Genomic DNA, 21,314 nt, shown 5'->3' on the forward strand with positions numbered 1-21,314 from the left:
ACCACTATTAGTATCATTGTAACTCATTACCATCACCATTACCATTATTAGTATCATTGTACCTCATTACCATCACCATTATTAGTACCACTCTACCTCATCACCATTACCACTATTAGTATCATTGTAACTCATTACCATCACTAGTAGCACATTAGTACCATTGCATTAAGTTAATACTGCCACCAGTGTCGGGGGGTTGTTGATATAAGAGAGGTGTGGCCGGTGAGCACATGATTGGTGAGCGTTGTGTATACCTGTGCACATCCTCTGGCGCACCCGTGTGTGACGTGTACCAATTGTACCATACTCTCCCTCCCTTCCCACCACCCTCTTCTGACACACACAGCAACCCGCGCGCGCGCACACACACACGCACACACACAGAGCAACACGCACGCACACACACAGAGCAACACGCACGCACACACACAGAGCAACACGCACGCACACACACAGAGCAACACGCACGCACACACACAGAGCAACACGCACGCACACACACAGAGCACAGAGCACGCACACGCACGCACACACACAGAGCAACACGCACACACACACACAGAGCACACACACACACACAGAGCAACACGCACACACACACAGAGCAACACGCACACACACACACACACACAACACACAGCAACACGCACACACACACACACAGCAACACGCACGCACACACACACACACAGCAACACGCACGCACACACACACACACAGCAACACGCACACACACACACACACACACACACACACACACGCACGCACACACACACACACACAGCACACACACACACACACACACACACACACACACACACACACACACACACACACACACACACACACACAGCAACACGCACGCACACACACACACACACACAGCAACACACACACACACACACACACACACACACACACACACACACACACACGCAACACGCGCACACACACACACACACAGCAACACGCACGCACACACAGCAACACGCACGCACACAGCACACGCACGCACACACAGCACGCACACACACACAGCAACACGCACGCACACACACACAGCAACACGCACACACACACACAGCACACACGCACAGCACACACACACACAGCAACACGCACGCACACACACATAGCAACACGTGCAACACGCACGCACACACACAGCAACACACGCACGCACGCACGCACACACACAGCAACACGCACGCACGCACACACACAGTACACACGCACACACGCACACACACACACAGCACACGCACACACACACACACACACGCACACACACAGCACACACACACACACAGCACACAACACGCACACACAGCAACACGCACGCACACACACAGCAACACGCACGCACACACACAGCAACACGCACGCACACACACACAGCAGCACGCACGCACGCACGCACGCACACACAGCAACACGCACGCACACAGCAACACGCACGCACGCACGCACAGAGCAACACGCACGCACAGAGCAACCGCACGCACGCACGTACGTACACAGCAACCCGCACGCCCCGCACGCACAGAGCAACCCGCACGCACGCACGCACACATCAGCCCGCATGCACGTGCACACAGCAACCTGCACACAGCACAACGCACGCACGCACAGCACGCACGCACCACAGCAACGCGCACGGCACACGCAGCAACCCGCACGCACGCACACAGCAACGCACGTACGCACGCACGCAACGCACATAGCAACCCGCACGCACATAGCAACCCGCACGCACGCACACAGCAACCCGCACGCACGCAGCACACAGCAACCCGCACGCACAGCAACACAGCAACCCGCACGCACAAGCACGCACAGCAACCCGCACGCACAGCAACACAGCAACCCGCACGCACAGCAACCCAGCAACGCACGCACGCACAGCAACCCGCACGCACGCACAGCAACCCGCACGCACAGCAACCCGCACGCACAGCAACCCGCACGCCACAGCAACCGCACGCACAGCAACCCGCCGCACGCACAGCAAACCCGCACGCACAGCACACCCGCAACCACAGCACGCACCCACAGCAACACAGCAACCCGCACGCACAGCAACACAGCAACCCGCACGCACAGCACAGCAACAAGCACGCACGCACGCACAGCAACACAGCAACCCGCACGCACAGCAACACAGCAACCTGCACGCACAGCAACACAGCAAACGCACAGCAACACAGCAACCTGCACGCACAGCAACACAGCAACCACGCACGCACAGCAACACAGCAACCCGCACGCACAGCAACACAGCAACCCGCACGCACAGCAACACAGTAAACCCGCACGCACAGCACAGCAAACGCACAGCAACACAGCAACGCACGCACAGCAGCAAGCACGCACACAGCACAGCCCGCACGCACAGCAACACAGCAACCCGCACGCACAGCAACACAGCAACCCGCACGCACAGCAACAGCAACCCGCACGCACAGCAACACAGCAACCCGCACGCACAGCAAACACAGCAACCCGCACGCACAGCAACACAGCAACCCGCACGCACAGCAACACAGCAACCGCACGCACAGCAACACAGCAACCCGCACGCACAGCAACACAGCAACCCGCACGCACAGCAAGCACAGCAACCTGCACGCACAGCAACACAGCAACCTGCACGCACAGCAACACAGCACAGCCCGCACGCACAGCAGCAACACAGCAACCCGCCGCACAGCACAGCAACGCACGCACCCGCACACAGCAACACAGCAACCCGCACATACACACACACGTACTACTACTACTTTTTTTTTTTTTCTTTCTTTCCTTAACGTGGCCTCCAGCTTCCCCCAATAGCCACACCTTCGCCACCATTTATTTACCTTAATATTAAATATCCTAATACATAATAAGCTATCCTATCTGTGTTAAATTAGTTGAGCCGCAGATCTATGCGGCATTCAGTGACTGTAGCCTCATAGTCAATATCTGCAGCAGTTGTACTACTACTTTGCTGTCACTCAGAATCGAGTATGATGGTCATCCAGCTATGATGCAATGATATGAGTCATCAAGGATGTTACCTACGTTGCTGAGTTCTGAAGTGACTAAAGAGGCCGATACGGGACCGGCAGGGTCGTTCAATGATTTTGCACATGTGGAGGGCTACATCTAGTGCGGGAGGGGCGGCGGCAGTGTCTTTCCAGCGTTGGCGCTTGTCTGCCCCGGTATGCAGCCGGGCTAACTCGAAAGTATTGACAACTTCTGTGGTGCTCCTCCAAGCGTTGTGGTGTGGAATAATCGTCTCCCCGGTGAGGTGGTCAATTTGGCACTTTTTTAGGTTTGTCTTAAGACGATCCTTATACCTTTTCAGTTGCCTGCCAGCATTACGTTTACTACTCGTTATGTCACTGTAAAGTAGCTGCTTCGGCAGTCTACTGTCGTCCATGTGGGTACCATGGCCAGTCCAGTGTAGATGTTCATGGATAATGGTAGCCTCGATATTCCCACAGTTGATGTAAGCGAGAATACTGGGATTTGTTCTCTTGTCTTTCCAGCGAACTCGGAGGATGGAACGTAGACTATGTTGGTGAAAGTTATCAAGTGCCTTGAGGTGCCTCCTGTATGTGACCCATGTCTTCCTGCAATATAGCACGGGTACGGAGATTTCCAAAGGCTTGAGATGCACATCTGATCCGACGGTGAATCTCTTCATCGATGTCCGTGGTGGTGGACAGTTGGGAGCCGAAAAGTGGGTAACATTAGAGGGGGTAGTACCGTTAATCTGAATGGATGGTGGATGTGTGGCTGAATCAGGGGCTGGCTGGAAGAGAAAATGAGTAAGTACATTCACCTTAAGGTCGAAATGTGCACGCACATCTACATAAGTGTTAGGATCTCCTGTAGGTCGCGTTCAATTAATTATGAGTGAAGAGTGTGAGGTTGTCTGCATACTGAAGATAGTGATGGAAGTGGCTGACACCTTTGTTCCTGCCTGAAGTCGTTTTATGTTGAAAAGTTGCATCATCTGGTATTGGTTGTCCAACCTGTCGGCTACATTGGCACTGGCGTGAGTAAGGAAGGAAACCAAGAAAATGGAAAAGAGAGTTGGTGCCTGTACACATCTTTGTTTTACTCCCGTTTGGATGGGGAAGAACTCAGACTGGGTACTATTGTACAGGACACTGCCGTTCATGCAATCGCGGAGTTGCCTCACAATGGCGATGAACTTTGACCGAGTCGAAGACCTTAGTAATGTCGATGAAGGCCATGTACAAGTCACGGCGTTGTTCTCTGCACTTTTCCTGTGTCCGGCGAGCAGCAAAGCTCATGTTAATGGTGCCACGTGATGGTCTAAAGCCACATTGAGATTCTGGGAAGAAATTTTCTGCTTCAGGAAGAAGTTTGTTGGAGGACTCGGGCGATAATCTTGCCAGCTTCGGACAGCAGCGAGATCCCGCAGTAGTTGTCACAGTCTGACCGGTCTCCCTTGCTCTTATAAATATTGATGATGGAAGCGTCTTTAACATCTTGGGGGTTTTCCTCGTCCCATAATTATATTCTCCAAGAGAGAGTGGAGGCTGCTTGTAAGCAGAGGTCCTCCCGCTTTATACACCTCGGCTGGGATGCCATCAGGTCCTGTGGCTTCGTTATTTTTCATCTGTTTGATGACAGTAGCTACCTCATCCCGGGATGGAGGATGGCTGAGGTGAGTCAGCTCTGGGTGCTGAGGCAGTCAGGACATCCTCATTGGTGTTTCAGCTGAGCAGCGAATGGTAGTGCTCTTTCCAGCGCTGACGGATGCATTCTTCGTCTTTAATTGGGGAGTTACTGTTGGATGAGCGGAGGGGGCCGGGCCATGAGTAGTTGCCCCTCACCTCCCCACACACGGACGTGTGCATGAGAGCTTATGTTATGGTTTAAGGGGCAGATGGACAGTCGCGGAGAAAAGTTCGCTCCTCATAGTGAAATTGAGTCACGGGAATGAATCTCCGAGCTTACCCTGACTGTTGTAATTGTGGTGTTTTATCCCGTTTGGGGTCGATGCTGCTTCATTTTGGGAGGGAGCGAAATTTTGACCTTGACTGTACACTGATGTGCACACTTGTACTACATTATTCCGTTTGTACAATAATGCTCTGGTCATATACCGCATTGTTCCGGTTATGCTACATTGTTCCTGTAGCACCATATTGTTCCGTTTGTGCTACATTATCCAAGATTGAGCTAGAAGTACCACATTGTTCCAAATAGTTGTCTCGATGGGTGTAGAAGGAACGTCAAGGCGACTTCATAATTGCCTGATGATAGATGAGGATACAGTATGTTTTGTAATTCTACATTACTGTTATTCTTTTTATTTCGTTTTTATGTTTTTGGTTACAAAAACACAGCTTTTTGCACATAATTTGAACTGCAATGATTCCACGTTTACTGGCCAGCGATTTTGATACAACGTTTTAGAGTTTTCTGTCTGTTGTCTGTACTCTTACTTGTATAGGTGTGGGGGAGTAGTAGCTGCTTTTGATCACTTACTTTATTTGCAAAATGATGACATATCGATGTAGTACATCAATCCTGTTACTTGTCTGTTAGTGTTTTTGTTTTAAAATTTCTGTACCTGTAATTTTACTTGTAACCGCACTATTTATATATCTACTTGTTACTCTACATGTACTGTTATTTTTGTACTTGAACTTGTACCTGTAATTGCACAATTTCTGTACCTGTACATGTAGCTGTTCAGTTGCTTCTGTACCTGTGTAGTCATTTCCGGATAAAGGTTAAATGGGTTGTTATATACGGGTTTTTTATTTCGAGGCGTGTTAGTACTGAATGTTTGTTGACACTGCGCTGTGTTTGTTTACTGTGTTTAAATGTTATTTTTTTCGGTTGCTTGACAGGTAAATGCAGCAAGGTGTGTGTGAGAGAGAACTGTCACGACCAGAGCATCCACATGATTCACTCCCAGGTACCTGCATTCTAATTACGTTTTACCACAGGTAATTTCACTCGGAGGTGCCTGTGTAACTTGGTTCACTGTAGGAAACTGATTCTGGTAGTTTGACTGAATATAATTTACCAAGTCCGTAAAATTAGAACAATGGGTTCTATTAATGTAATCGTTTGAAAATTTCACTAAGATGGTAGTGCCACTTCCTATGTCCTGTGGTTTAGTAACTTTAGTCTCTGTAGACTCTGGGGTTGAGGATGGCAACCACTTTTAGAAAAATATCTATGTATTGAGCCAAGATTATGAACAGAAACTCTAGTCTAGGCCCTAATCACTTCTTGTTAGGTCTGAGGATAAGGTCGGTTCAAAGAGAAGGCTCAGCAATGACTGATGTCACCGACGTGCTCAAGGGCATGGCGGTTGAAGTCATTCTACTGAATCGGCATACTGGATGCTTATCTTTTAACCCTCACTAAATAAGCTATAAATTGCTGGGTTTACTACTGCATTATATAAGGATGTGGTGACGCTATCTGCCCTAACGACAGTCTAGTTATCCACTGGTTATTCATCAGGGTTATGCACAGTGGTGAATAAGACCCTACACCAGCAAGCTTAGGTGTGTGAACTTCCAAGTACAGTCGCGGTCAAAAGTAATCATCCACTCCACCACCTAACCCCTGTGCCGTGGCGGGTCCCTTCTGCACGGCATGCAACGTGAGGTGGAGAGGGGGGAATGGTCGACTTGGGGGAGGGTGTGGGTGATATGCGATATAAGTTGCTCATCAGAGAGGTTGGAGAAAGCAGTGAAATTCATGAAAGACGTAAGAGAAGGATGGATGTAATTTTGTTCACTAGGTTTACATGTTTGAAAGAATAATAGGTAAGGACCCTTATTTTATGTTTATTTTAATATGCCATCCATTTCCTTATAATTTTTTCAGGTTGTTGTTCAGGTTTTAAACGACGGTAATTAGATATTTATAACAGCGTTGATATGAGGAGAAATAATGAATACGAGGGTAGAAATGGCATTTATTTTTAATATTTACCAACACAAGTCTTACAGAATCTCCATAGTCCATCCAGGCGAGGCGCCTGTCAATCGTGGTATTCCGGGCCTAAAATTATATAATTTATTTGAATTAAGAGTTCAAATATGTTTTGTTTGCATTATGCACCCGAAATTAGTCATTTTGATATATTAATGTCAGCAATCCATCAAAAATACTCACGGCGGCCAGTTCCCCAAGTTCCCAGACTCCTCCCTGCAGGTTAACCAACGTCTAACAGTGACCCCAACCTCCTTAGTAATTTCTGACACATTGTTGCCAGCCGTTCGCAACCCGATAATTTGCTTGCGACTCCCCAATCGACGTTCTTAGCGCCCATCCTGGGCTGGATGCTGAGCAGTTGCCAAACACCATTGTCACTATCACTCATCACTTTGCATTGATTTTCACAAATCTAATAAACATACAGTGTATTACAAAGTGGAAAAGTCACTTTCTATCCAACAACTCATTCTTTTCTTTCAATTAATAGTGATTTTTTTCAATAACGGTAGTAGCGAGAGGTGGAAGTGACCAAGTTACAATTCATTCTTATTTTTTTATCAATTAATATTGATAATTTGTTCAAGAACGGTAGTGGCGAAAGGTAGAAGTGATCATGTAACAGCCTCATTTAGTGTTATTGGTGGTTAGCCACGCCCCCTCCTCTCTTATGTTGTCATATCAGAGGCTTTCCCTCAAGGAAGCCAGATGCCTTATCAACCCCAACGACACATTACCTGCCAAATCTCGCTCGCATTTCTCCCTATATCTCAAGTAAAGTCATAGCTAACTAAGGGAAAGTGAAGTCCATATGACTATTATGACACCTCCCCGGACATCCGCACTCCTGGTTGGTTGTTTGGGCTTTAGGCTCATCGACTGCCAGGATCAATGTCAAGCTACATCCACTAACCTTAACACTTTATTCAAGTGTTAAGGATATTTCTAAGACCACATACACTCTCGCAACGTATCTGGCCCTTGCCTTAGACCCTCCGACCTTACCCGGGTCCACCACCCCTAGCTCCAGTTCTCCACCCATCAATACCTCCCTCACCCTCTTGTGACCCATTGTAAAGAAAGGCCTTGAGCTCGAGGGTATGGTAGTAAGAGGGATAAATAATTACTTTTGACCGTGATTACACAGTATCTCAAAAAAGTATATGTCCACAATCTGTGTGAGACATTATGAGACCATGGGTGATAGATATTGGGATATGCATTTACTTTGGTATAGTTTAATATACTGTATGTAATGCAATGTTTATTGATTTCGGTGTAATTAATATAGTTCGCTTACCAAATGTAGTAGTATCAGTAGGCCACAGAGCCACGCATACCAACCCTCCCGGGACATCACGAGTTGCATGTAGCATTTCAGAAGTCATCGGACCCATCCTGGTAGATACTTTTTTGAGATACTGTATTTGCTCTCCCTGGTAATTGAACTACCAGGTACAGTCCACTTCACTCGTGCGCTTACAGGGATCGTCAGGTTTTGTACAGTGTGGCAAACCTGTGTTTGTTTACATTTGACAGAAGGAAACTCGTAATAATAAACACTATGGAATCAAACTAAAACAATATTAAAACAAGTATCTCAATGTAATGATCTGTGGAATGTTTATATGACGATATGACGAACCCCTGTAGACTTGTGTCTGTCCATGAGTGTTTATATGTGAACAAGTGTGTGTGTGTTGATCATTTTAACAAGATTGTTAGAATGGCCATATAACTGTAATGGGAGAGAGAAATATTAAAACAACAAAAATCACTTCCCAAAGACTTAGCTTGTATGTGTGTGGTTTTAACGGGGTGTACGTCAGCTGGGTTATTGGTCACGCGTTACTCTGTGCACACACCTCCCTTTCATAAACTTGCCCTCTCTGACCATCCCTCGCCTCGCCTTTACTCTCTTCCTCCCTTTTCCTCCTCCTCCATCCTTACTATAATCTCTCTATTATGTCTCTTGTTTTCCTTCTACACCCTATCCCTTCTTGTCTTTCTTTACCGTTCTTCTGTCTCCTCCTTTGTCTCTGTTCTCTTCTACCTCTACCCTTCCTCCCTTCTCTCTAGTCTCCCCTTTCCTCGTCCTCCTTTTCTCCCTCACCACAACCATTGTTTTCTTTTCCCTCCCTTCTAATCTCTCCCTTTTCCTGCCTCCCTCCTTCCTCGCCCCGTCTGTGGTCATTATGCGCTTCCAGATTACAGCATCTTCATTGTGGACAGTATTTAGAGATTTCCTGGTCCTACCCTCTCTCCCTCCCTCCTCCACCACGCCACACAAGGCTTCTATGGTCACCTCTTCCTGTTCATGGATTGCAAAGCACTTTGGGAGTCACATAATATCACCCCACCTTCATTTTCTTTAAGATTGTCTGTGGCTAGGTAGATTCCCATGAGTTCAGTTTGACACTATCATCTCATTTCTTGAAAATATTCCACATGCACAACCTGTTCTACCCGTGTTTTTCTGTGTGCGTGCGCGCATACTAATACTACTACGTTTTTAACGTGGCCTCCAGCCTCCCACAATAGCCACACCTTCGTCATCATTTTATTACCTTAATATTAAATATTCTGATACAAAAGTAGCTACCCTAGCTATGTTGATTTAGTTAAGCCGCAGATCTATGCGGCATTCAATGACAGTTGCCTCTTAGTCTATATCTACTACTAGTGATAAATAACTGTTTATTTAGATAAACTAGCCGCCAAAGGCTGAAAATACACAATTTACAAAAATTATTTTAATTACATAAGGAAATATTGGTCTGTGGGTAATTTAACACAAAACTTTCATAACAGAAAGAGTACATTAGGAAACATGTGGTGAACTAGGGTCTGAAAATGGACCTAAAAGTTAACTTGGGTTATAGTTTTCACTGTGGTTGAAGAGGGTCTGGTCGCAACCCTGATGCAGCTATAGTGTTGTGAAGCCAGACGATCACAGTGTGTTATTTTATTATTTAGTGTGTATGGGAGGAGAACCCGCCACGTTGTTGTGAATCCTGATGTCGGAATCATCGAAGGTTGAGAGGTATGCAGGAAGGGGAGTGACTGGTGCAGCTGCTGTTTATTACACGACAATTGACCCAAGCTTACCAGTGAACCATAAAGGAGTTAAGTTTTAAATGTCACTTACGGTTTCCTTGGTTAAGTCGACTAAGTTTACCTGTCGGCACTAATGTAAATAGGCTCTAAACGTTTCTTGGTGTATGTTTTATTAAATCGACTTACTGGTTACCATAGTTTATATATCTGTATTATTTAGGTACATGATGAACCAATCTGTATATGTATGGAGGTAGTATTTACTGATTGAATATATTTTCGTGTAATTACTCAGAAGTTACAAATAACAGCATAGAATCATGAAGTTTTAAGCATTAGTAAGGGCTACGATGATTTTGCCTCCATTACAGTACAACACCTGAAAAAAGTACTTGTACAGAATCAGCTATGAAGTACATGTACACTATCTTCACAGCACAAGAATTGGAATAAAATTTATAACGTTGATAGTCTTACCAGGAAGTATAACTTTTTGGATTACACGAAGATTCGCCCCCAAGCACATTTCACCTGATGTTTAAACACTTTAACACTACCTAGGTAATTAGGTTAGGGTTGTTAATTATAAGATGCAATATAAGCTGGGGGCAAAATTTCAAGTGATCATAATATTGCTACAATAAATTTTGCCTTATTAATTTACATGGGAGGGAATCGTGTATTACTGGTGATACTACGTGCTGATTACTGAGGATACGATGTCAGAAGATGCACTAGACTGACCATTATACTATTAATATATTTGACTTAGGTTATACTAGGTTTTAGATCTACTTTATCGTGGTTATACTGTACTATATTGAGAGTAAATTGAACTAAGGAGTTGTAGTTGACGATTGAGGATACAGCACCTCGAGTCTCGTGTATTGTCTGTAAAATGTTATGTTTTACGAGTTCATCAACTAAACAAACTGAAAATTAAAGTCTTTTTAGCCAGAATATTGTAGATAAATTAAATTACAACAACGACAACAACCATATTGATATAGATGAGTCATTCAACTGCTGTAGCTCTCGTGAAAGATACTGTACATTTATATAAAAAAATATTAGATATTGAGGTAGATTATTGGCGCTTCAAATGTAAAACCAATTATTGTTCCAATATGTACTTTTAGATTATGGTAATTACCGGTGCGTGTGTATTGAGGTTAGTTTGTTTTTTGTGGGTCATATCAAGGTATGATTATAAAGAGCAAAGGATTTTTTTTTAGTTTTCTTTATCATATTATTTTTTCTTTAGAGTAAGTTTTTTATTTAAAGGGTTAACTCACATGAAAGTTCAGAATTAAAGCGAAAGTGTTTTATAGACCACCACTCACATTCTCGCGGCTGTTTTCACCAAGGCCAAGGCGGTACACGTCACACCAGCGAAAGTGACCTAACTCCGCGTCATGTAATGTACTGAACTTCCGGATATTATCACTGAAGCTACAATCACCGTGTTTGTTCTGGTCTCTTCATACTGAAATTGAATTTGTTTATTTACCTTGAATAAATACATACAAGGTAAACAATAACAATATTGCCATGGCTCAGCCTAATGTAAACTGGGACAAGTGTTATTCTTCTACTTCAGCAACCGAGGTCTTTCCCCACTTACTCTAAATGTGTCGAAAAAATGTATGTAAAAATATATATGTAAAATAGAAAAAAAAGGGGGGGGGGGGAATAGAGACGTGGTTCAGCGAGAGACATGGAGGACAGAAGTTAATAACATAAGATTGAAGGAAACGGCAGCGGCCTACTGGCTCATAGGCAGCCCCGTTTGCACCCAACTCCTATCGCTCATATATCCGTCCAACCTGTATTTGAAGCTGCCCGCGTGTTCGAGTTGCCGATGATGTTCGGTAACTTGTTCCACTCACCCACTACTTTTTCCAAACCAATGTTTACCTATCTCGCGCCTAAATCTAAATTTATCTAATTTAAAACCATTGCTACGAGTTCGGTCCTGGTTGGATAGTTTAAGAACCTCTGTTATATCACCGTTGTTTTAGCCGACTTCCATTTATGTACCTCGATCATATCGCTCCTCACTCTACCTCTCTCGAAGGAGTGCAAATTCAGATGCTTTAATCTGTCTCTGAGCTCAAGGTCCCTAATGCCCGGAATTAATCTTGTCATCCTCCTCTGTATGCTTTCTATGGATTCGATATCCATTCTGTGGTACGGTGACCAAAACTGAACCACATAATATAAGTGAGGTCTCACCAGCGCAAGATATAGCTTCAGGATAACCCCACTAGTCTTGTAACTAACACTCCTTTGTATGAACCCTAGTACTTTGTTCGCCTTGTTTCGAGCAAACACGCAGTGTTGTCTTAGTTTGATTCCTACTTACCATTACCCCTAAATCTTTCTCAGTCTGATTTCTCTATATCAACGTTGTTCATCTGATACCTGGTTTCTATGTTTACATCTACTAGGCTAAGTACTTTACATTTGGCCACATTAAACTTCATCTGCCATTTATCAAACATGCGAAAAATTTGTTTAGCTCTTCCTGTAGTTTTGTGGAGTCCTCTTCAGATTTAATTACACGCCCTATTTTAGTGTCGTCAGCAAATGTGCTTATGTTGCTGTCTACGCCTATATCTATGTCGTTTATGTTTATGATAAATAGTAATGGTCCAAGTACTGAGCCTTGGGGTACTCCACTAGTGACGTCACCCCAATCGGATTTAGCGCCGTTAATGTTGACTGTTTCCTGTCCTGTAACCACGCCCTAATCCGGTTTAGAATATCTCCTCCAATTCATGGGGGAGACTATCGAATGCTTTGCTAAAGTCGAGGTAAACCACATCATAATCGTGTCCGTCGTCCACTGATTCGAAAACAGTTTAAAAGAATGATACTAATTTAGTCAGATAGGAACGCCCCCTTGTGAAGCCATGCTGAGAATTAATGATCAATTTGTGCTTCTCCAGGTGATTTCGAATTGAGTTTGAAATTATTGCTTCCAGTAATTTCCCTACGATTGATGTTAAATTAATTGGACGATAGTTAGAGGATAGTGATCTATCTCACCTTCTTGAAAATCGATATCCCATTCGCTATCCTCCAGGATTCTGGTACTACACTCAAATTTAATGACATGTTAAACAAGTTTGTTAGGGGCATTCTTCCTTACATTCCTTTAATATGCTGTCAAATATCTCATCGGGACCTGGCGACTTATTGGGTTTTAATTTATTTGTTTGCTTATATCGTTACTGGTCTATTTCTATCTATTGGGATATTTATACTGTAGCATCCATTAACCTAACCTAGGTTAAGATATATTAGATTAAGTTAGGTTAGGTTGAGTTAATAGACGCTACAGTGAAAATATCCCGGTAGACCAACTCCGGCTCGGTAGCACCGATTTATTTGCTTCTGATATTATTCAAGGAATCTTTTAGCGCAAAATTTAAGTAGACTTATGAAAAATATATAATATTCATATTTAATAGTTAAAATATTTTTACAATGGACTACTGATTCTGTCAAACTCTGATGTCTTCTCTCTTGCACAAGTTGTCCACTGTAGCTTAGTTTTTCATCTTTAGGAAATGCATGGAAGTTTATATTTCCTTCTCATTTTAACAAATAATTGCATACAAACGTTTGCACAATTAGCGGGCATTATGTAACAGAGGCCACCAGTTTTCACAGTAGAGGCTGCAGTCGACTGAAGAGGCCGTCTCTCCACCTGTGACGTCATGCGCGAGCTGGGTCGTATTTCGGGTCAGGTGTGGACAGACCTCATCTTCTATGCATCTTTGTAGTGTGAGCAGTCGTGAGGTCCTGAAAGAGAACACATTATTAACAATCATGTGTACAATCCTCGCAAGGGGCGGATCCAGCAATATCAAAAAGGGGAGTTGGCGAGCACAGCGAGCCCACATCAGCTGTTTTTGTGGGGGTAACTGAGAGTGAGCTAAGTCTTGAGCTTCCGTGATCAAGCCTTAAGTGTGACTGAGCTAAGTCTTAGTTTCTATTATCAAGCGTTAAATGTGAGTGAGTCTTAAGCTTCTGTGATCAAGCTATAAGTCTGAGTGAGCTGATCCATATTAGTCTTGACACTGAGGTCGTGTAGATCTTGTTGGGACGTTACTAAAGTGAGTCAACCAGTAAGACGCCATTAATACACCAGCGGATACTATTTATCCATGTGCAGCAAGAGACCAGTTTACTCACCACCACCACCCGGGGTGACTCATGGCTTGTCTCTTAATTAATACTATAATCATCATCATCATCACTGTTGCCATTCGCCGCTGTGAAATAGATATTATTATCTACTCTACACACACACACACACACACATATACTATATATATATATATATATATATATATATATATATATATATATATATATATATATATATATATATATATATATAATTATAATCAACACCTCAACTCGCCAGGATTCGAATCCACGGCCCATGACTGTGACCGGGAACACTAACCGCTGGACCACCAGGATACTAAAAGCAGTTCTAGACTTTGTTATATTTCACACAAAGCCTGTTCAACGAGCTTATTGTATGTAGAAGTCCGCGTGCTATTGGGCTAATGAAATATATATATATATATATATATATATATATATATATATATATATATATATATATATATATATATATATATATATATATATGACCGTGTATATGCTTGTGAGTGTGTCCTTTCATACATGAGTGAACGTGTATGTCTGTGAACGTGCATGACTGTACGTGCTCGACTGTGTATGTTTATAACTGTGTACGTACATAACTGTGTACATGTATGACAGTGTACGTGTATGACTGTGCACGTGTATGACTGTGCACGTTTACGACTGTACCTGTACGACTGTGTACGTGTATTATTGTGTATTTGTGTTACTGTGTACGTGTATGACTGTGTGCGTGTATGGCTCCGTACGTGTGTGACTGTTCACGTGTATGACTGTGTACGTCCATGACTGTGTACGTGTTTAACTGTGTACGAGTACTGTATGACTATTTATGTGTATGGATGCGTACGTGCATGACTCTGTACGTGCCTGACTGTACGTGCCTGACTGTGTACACCCACTAAAAAGATTTTCGGCACCCTTGTCATAATGTATCACGCCGTAAGGGTGCCGAATAATTTTTTGGTGGGTGTACGTCCATGACTGTATTAGTAAATGACTGTACGTGTACGACTGTGAACGTACATGACTGTGTATGTGCATGACTGTACGCGTACGACTCTGTAAGCGTATGGCTGTGTACTTGTGTGACTGTACGTGTATGACTACGTGCATGACTGTCTAAGTGTATGACTGTGTACGTGTGTGACTGTATATGATCATGACGATAGAGGGTGGAGTTGGTAATGATGGCAGCTGACAGGTGGGCGGTGGGGCGAGGTAGTGGCCACCTGCACCCCACCCTGCCGCCCAAGCCACCCGTCAACTCACCACCTACCCTGCCAGCCACACCACCCATTCTACTACCCACACCACCCACCCTGTCGGCCTCACCATTCATTCCACCTAACACACCGCCCATTCTGCCACCCACACCACCCACCCTGCCACCCACACCACCCACCCTGCCACCCACACCACCCACCCTGCCACCCACACCACCCACCCTGCCACCCACACCACCCACCCACCACACACCCACCCTGCCACCCACACTGCCACCCCCACCACACCACCCACCCTGCCACCCACACCACCCACCCCACACCCACACCACCCACCCTGCCATCCACACAACCCACACTGCCAAAAACACCACCCACCCTGACACCCACAACACCCATCGTCTCGCTGCCCACATTTCCTCTCCTACCGCCCACATTACAACCTTGACACCTACATTACCCATACTCCCGCCCGAATTATCCACCCTGCCGCCCATGCTTACCATTCCTACACACACACACACACACACACACACACACACACACTCTCACTTCGTCCATCCGTTTTCATTACTTACCAAATTGGGGAGTTGTTGGATGGAAGGGTGTGTGTGTGTGTGTGTGTGTGTGCGTGTGCGCGTGCGTGCGCGCGTGCGTGTGTGTGTGTGTGTGCGCGCGCGCGCGTGTGCGCCCGCGTGCGTGTGTGTGTTTATATCAATAATTTTATGGGAGGTGTACAGTAGTGGTTTGTTTATGTAGATTAGTGGTAATAACATGGTGACGGGTTTATGGAAATAATAATATACAGGATGTGGAGATTTGTGTGGGCTGGGGTATACATGTGTTCTGTATATATTAGAGTGTGGAAGGTGACGGTAGGTGTGTTGGTTGCATAGAAGTGCAGGTTCATAATGGAGCATTGGTGTAAGGGATTCATAATTCTTGCGAAGGGGAGAAAAATATCGAGGCAGCTCTAGGGCTGTGTGTGTGTGTGTGTGTGTGTGTGTGTGTGTGTGTGTGTGTGTGTGTGTGTGTGTGTGTGTGTGTGTGTGTGGTCATCCTCTTTAGTGAAGGATTATGGGAGTAACAGAATATCGTGTAACTGCTTTGGGCAACACATGAATATCAGAGCTCCAATAAGACCCCAACGACGGAATAGGCGGGAGATGTGACCAATACCGGAACCCAGTGACTATACCGGTGGATGAAGGCAATGTAAGATGGACAGGTTACTAAAGCCTGTATGAATGATAGTGACACCTGTATGAATGACAGTGATACCATTATGAATGATAGTGACACCTGTATGAATGACAGTGATACCATTATGAATGATAGTGACACCTGTATGAATGACAGTGATACCATTATGAATGATAGTGACACCTGTATGAACGATATTGACAACTGTATGAATGATAGTGACATCTGTATGAATGACACAGTGTATGAATGACAGTATACCAGTATGAATGATAGTGGCAGTGTATAAATGGTAGTGGCACCTGTATGAATTTAATTTTTTTTTAATTTGCCACTTACAGTGGCTAGTTTATTGTGCACCCCATACTCATCCTGTGAGCGGTAGCGCAAAATGATTACAGAGTAGAGGTCACAAAGGGTATGTACGAGTATAACTAACCCCAGTGGTCAGGATATTATGGCATTGAATGTTAGAGTATTTCAAATAAATTTTTTGTTTAGTTCTGTAAATTTCTACCACTTGCTCGCAAATGCGTGAGTACAGCAGTGTGAGGCAATATGTCTGGCCGCACGCTTTGTCATTCACATTTGTGCGAGAGGTATTCAAGCACATTGTGTGTTTGGTTCTATACATGGGAACCGATATAGCTACTTAGTGAAAAAAAGTGGATACAATATTAATATATCAGCTCTCTTGCCATTGGAGATGAAGTTTTGTGCCATTTCACACACAGTGTGCTTGGACCTGTCCCTAAAAGGTTCTATCTTCACACAGTCGAGGACGTGGTGTTCGAGTGTGTGGCCATAGGTCTGGCCACACACTTTACATTTAGTGTTGTTCACATCTGTTTGAGGTTGATTTCAATTATTCTATCTTTAACACTGGGTATACCTAGTTATTTCCTCATATTTAGTACTTTATTGCTCATGGGTCACCCTAAGATGAATGATAGACATCTGTATGAATGAGATACCTGTATGAATGTGACACCTGTATGGATGATACATGTATGAATGATGCATGTATGAATGATGCATGTATGAATGATACATGCATGAATGATAGTGACACCTGTATGAATGATAGTGACACCTGTATGAATGATAGTGACACCTGCATGAATGATAGTGACACCTGCATGAATGATAGTGACAGCTGTATGAATGATAGTGACACCTGTATGAATGACACATGTATGAATGATAGTGACACCTGTATGAATGACACATGTATGAATGATAGTGACACCTGTAGACACCTGTATAAATGATAGTGACACGTGCCATGAATGATAGTGACACCTGTATGAATGATAGTGACACCTGCATGAATGATAGTGACACCTGCATGAATGATAGTGACAGCTGTATGAATGATAGTGACACCTGTATGAATGACACATGTATGAATGACAGTGACACCTGTAGACACCTGTATAAATGATAGTGACACGTGCATGAATGATAGTGACACCTGTATGAATGATAGTGACACCTGCAAGAATGATAGTGACACCTGTATGAATGTTAGTGACACCTGTATGAATGATAGTGACACCTGTATGAATGATAGTGACACTTTATGAATGATAGTGACACCTGTATGAATTATCGTGGCATTGTGTATGATAGTGACATGTATGAATGATAGTGACACCTGTACGAATGATAGTGACACCTGTACGAATGATAGTGACACCTGCAAGAATGATAGTGACACCTGTATGAATGTTAGTGACACCTGCAAGAATGATAGTGACACCTGTATGAATGTTAGTGACACCTGTATGAATGTTAGTGACACCTGTATGAATGTTAGTGACACCTGTATGAATTATCGTGGCACTGTGTATGATAGTGACACCTGTAAGAATGATAGTGACACCTGTACGAATGATAGTGACCTGTATGAATAATAATACATTGTGGCGCCGTGTAGGGATAATAATGACACGGGAAATAGTTCAGTGGCCGGGGTCATGGTAATAGGTTGCTTTCATTTTAATTTGTCATTCCGGGCGGTTAGTCTGTCCTTTATTACTGTATTATGAACTTTGTTGCCCAGTGTTAGTCTGGACACAGAGCGAAGATCCACAAAGACGAAAGAATACACCTTACTGTTTTAATTTAACATAATGCTCAAAAGTAACTTGAAAATTATGCTCTTAAGAATTTAACTTGAAAAAATGCGTTTATTTAACACCAATCGTTGGTCCACATCACACAGAGACTCAACTTGACAATGCTCATAGAGCAACGAGACAAATATAATGTCAAGGAAGGGAGAACTACGTTGCTAAGTGAACGTATCTACTTCAGTTGAGGTAATTATCGTTGTAATTATGTAACCTTCTTGATCTTCTTGTTATCCTTAATGTTGTTTTTGTTCTTTCCACCGCCCCTTGGGTGACCAGTTGGATACGTTTCCCTTATCTCGTGTTGTGGTGGCACCCATACAGAGTGTTGTGGTGGCACCCATATAGAGTGTTGTGGTGGCACCCATACAGTGTGTTGTGGTGGCACCCATACAGAGTGTTGTGGTGGCACCCATACAGTGTGTTGTGGTGTCACCCATACAGAGTGTTGTGGTGGCACCCATACAGAGTGTTGTGGTGGCACCCATACAGAGTGTTGTGGTGGCACCCATACAGTGTGTTGTGGTGTCACCCATACAGAGTGCTGTGGTGTCACCCATACAGTGTGTTGTGGTGGCACCCATACAGAGTGTTGTGGTGGCACCCATACAGAGTGTTGTGGTGTCACCCACAGTGTGTTGTGGTGGCACCTATGCGTGTGTTGTGGTGGCACCCATACAGAGTGCTGTGGTGTCACCCATACAGAGTGTTGTGGTGGCACCCATACAGAGGTTGTGGTGGCACCCATACAGAGTGTTGTGGTGTCACCCATACAGAGTGTTGTGGTGGCACCCATACAGAGTGTTGTGGTGTCACCCATAGAGTGTTGTGGTGGCACCCATACAGAGTGTTGTGGTGGCACCCATACAGAGGTTGTGGTGGTGGCACCCATACAGTGTGTTGTGGTGGCACCCATACAGAGTGTTGTGGTGTCACCCATATGGTGGGTGCACCCATAAGAGGTTGGGGACACAGAGTGTTGTGGTGGCACCCATACAGAGTGTGGTGTCACCCATACAGTGTGTTGTGGTGGCACCCATACAGAGTGTTGTGGTGGCACCCATAAGAGTGTTGTGGTGGCACCCATACAGAGGTTGTGGTCACCCATAGAGTGTGTGGTGGCACCCATACAGAGGTTGTGTCACCCATACAGTGTGTTGTGGTGGCACCCACAGAGTGTTGTGGTGGCACCCATACAGAGTGTTGTGGTGGCACCCATACAGTGTGTTGTGGTGGCACCCATACAGAGTGTTGTGGTCACCCATACAGAGGTTGTGTGTCACCCATACAGAGTGTTGTGGTGGCACCCATACAGAGTGTTGTGGTGCACCCATACAGTGTGTTGTGGTGGCACCCATACAGTGTTGTGGTGTCACCCATATGAGTGTTGTGGTGGCACCCATACAGAGTGTTGTGGTGTCACCCATACAGTGTGTTGTGGTGGCACCCATACAGAGTGTTGTGGGGCACCCATACAGAGTGTTGTGGTGGCACCCATACAGAGTGGTTGTGGTGGCACCCATACAGAGGTTGTGGTGGCACCCATACAGAGTGCTGTGGTGTCACCCATAAGCAGGTTGTGGTGGCACCCATACAGAGTGTTGTGGTGTCACCCATACAGAGTGTTGTGGTGGCACCCATACAGAGGTTGTGGTGGCACCCATACAGAGTGTTGTGGTGGCACCCATATAGTGTGTTGTGGTGGCACCCATACAGAGTGTTGTGGTGTCACATACAGTGTGTTGTGGTGGCACCCATACAGTGTTGTGGTGGCACCCATACAGTGTGTTGTGGTGGCACCCATACAGAGTGTTGTGGTGGCACCTCAGATGTGTGGTGTCACCCATACAGTGTGTTGTGGTGGCACCCATAGAGGTTGTGGTGTCACCCATACAGTGTGTTGTGGTGGCACCATACAGAGTGTTGTGGTGGCACCCATACAGAGTGTTGTGGTGGCACCCATACAGGTGTGGTGTCACCCATGGTGTGTTGTGGTGGCACCCATACAGAGTGTTGTGGTGGCACCCATACAGAGGTTGTGGTGTCACCCATATGAGTGTTGTGGTAGCCCATACAGAGTGTTGTGGTGTCACCCATACAGAGTGTTGTGGTGCCACCATACAGAGTGTTGTGGTGGCACCATACAGAGGGTGTCACCCATACAGAGTGTTGTGGTGTCACCCATACAGAGGGTGTCCATTGTGGTCACCCATAAGAGTGTTGTGGTGTCACCCACAGAGTGTTGTGGTGGCACCCACAGAGGTTGTGGTGTCACCCATACAGAGTGTTGTGGTGTCACCCATACAGAGTGTTGTGGTGTCACCCATACAGAGTGTTGTGGTGTCACTCACAGAATGTTGTGGTGTCACCCATATAGTGTGGTGTGGTGGCACCCATACAGAGTGTTGTGGTGTCACCCATACAGAGTGTTGTGGTGGCACCCAATAGAAATTGTGGTGGCACCCATACAGGTGTTGTGGTGGCACCCATACAGAGTGTTGTGGTGGCACCCATACAG

At 45.0% G+C, this 21,314-nt stretch overlaps 1 protein-coding gene across 1 annotated transcript in view; it reads right to left on the reverse strand.

The window, feature by feature from the left end:
- Positions 1–7,359, reverse strand: part of LOC121858406 (zinc finger protein 853-like) — a 34,050-nt gene extending 26,691 nt beyond the window's left edge. Inside the window, exons 1-2 of the mRNA XM_042354851.1 lie at positions 7,255–7,359; positions 6,985–7,053 (exon numbers count right to left, since the gene is read on the reverse strand). Coding sequence (XP_042210785.1) covers positions 6,985–7,053; positions 7,255–7,359 — 174 coding nt within the window. The remainder of the gene's footprint in view (positions 1–6,984; positions 7,054–7,254) is intronic.
- Between the last annotated feature and the right edge of the window lie 13,955 nt (positions 7,360–21,314).

Source organism: Homarus americanus, unplaced genomic scaffold (assembly GCF_018991925.1).
Source record: "Homarus americanus isolate GMGI-L3 unplaced genomic scaffold, GMGI_Hamer_2.0 scaffold57980, whole genome shotgun sequence".
NCBI lineage: Eukaryota > Metazoa > Arthropoda > Malacostraca > Decapoda > Nephropidae > Homarus > Homarus americanus.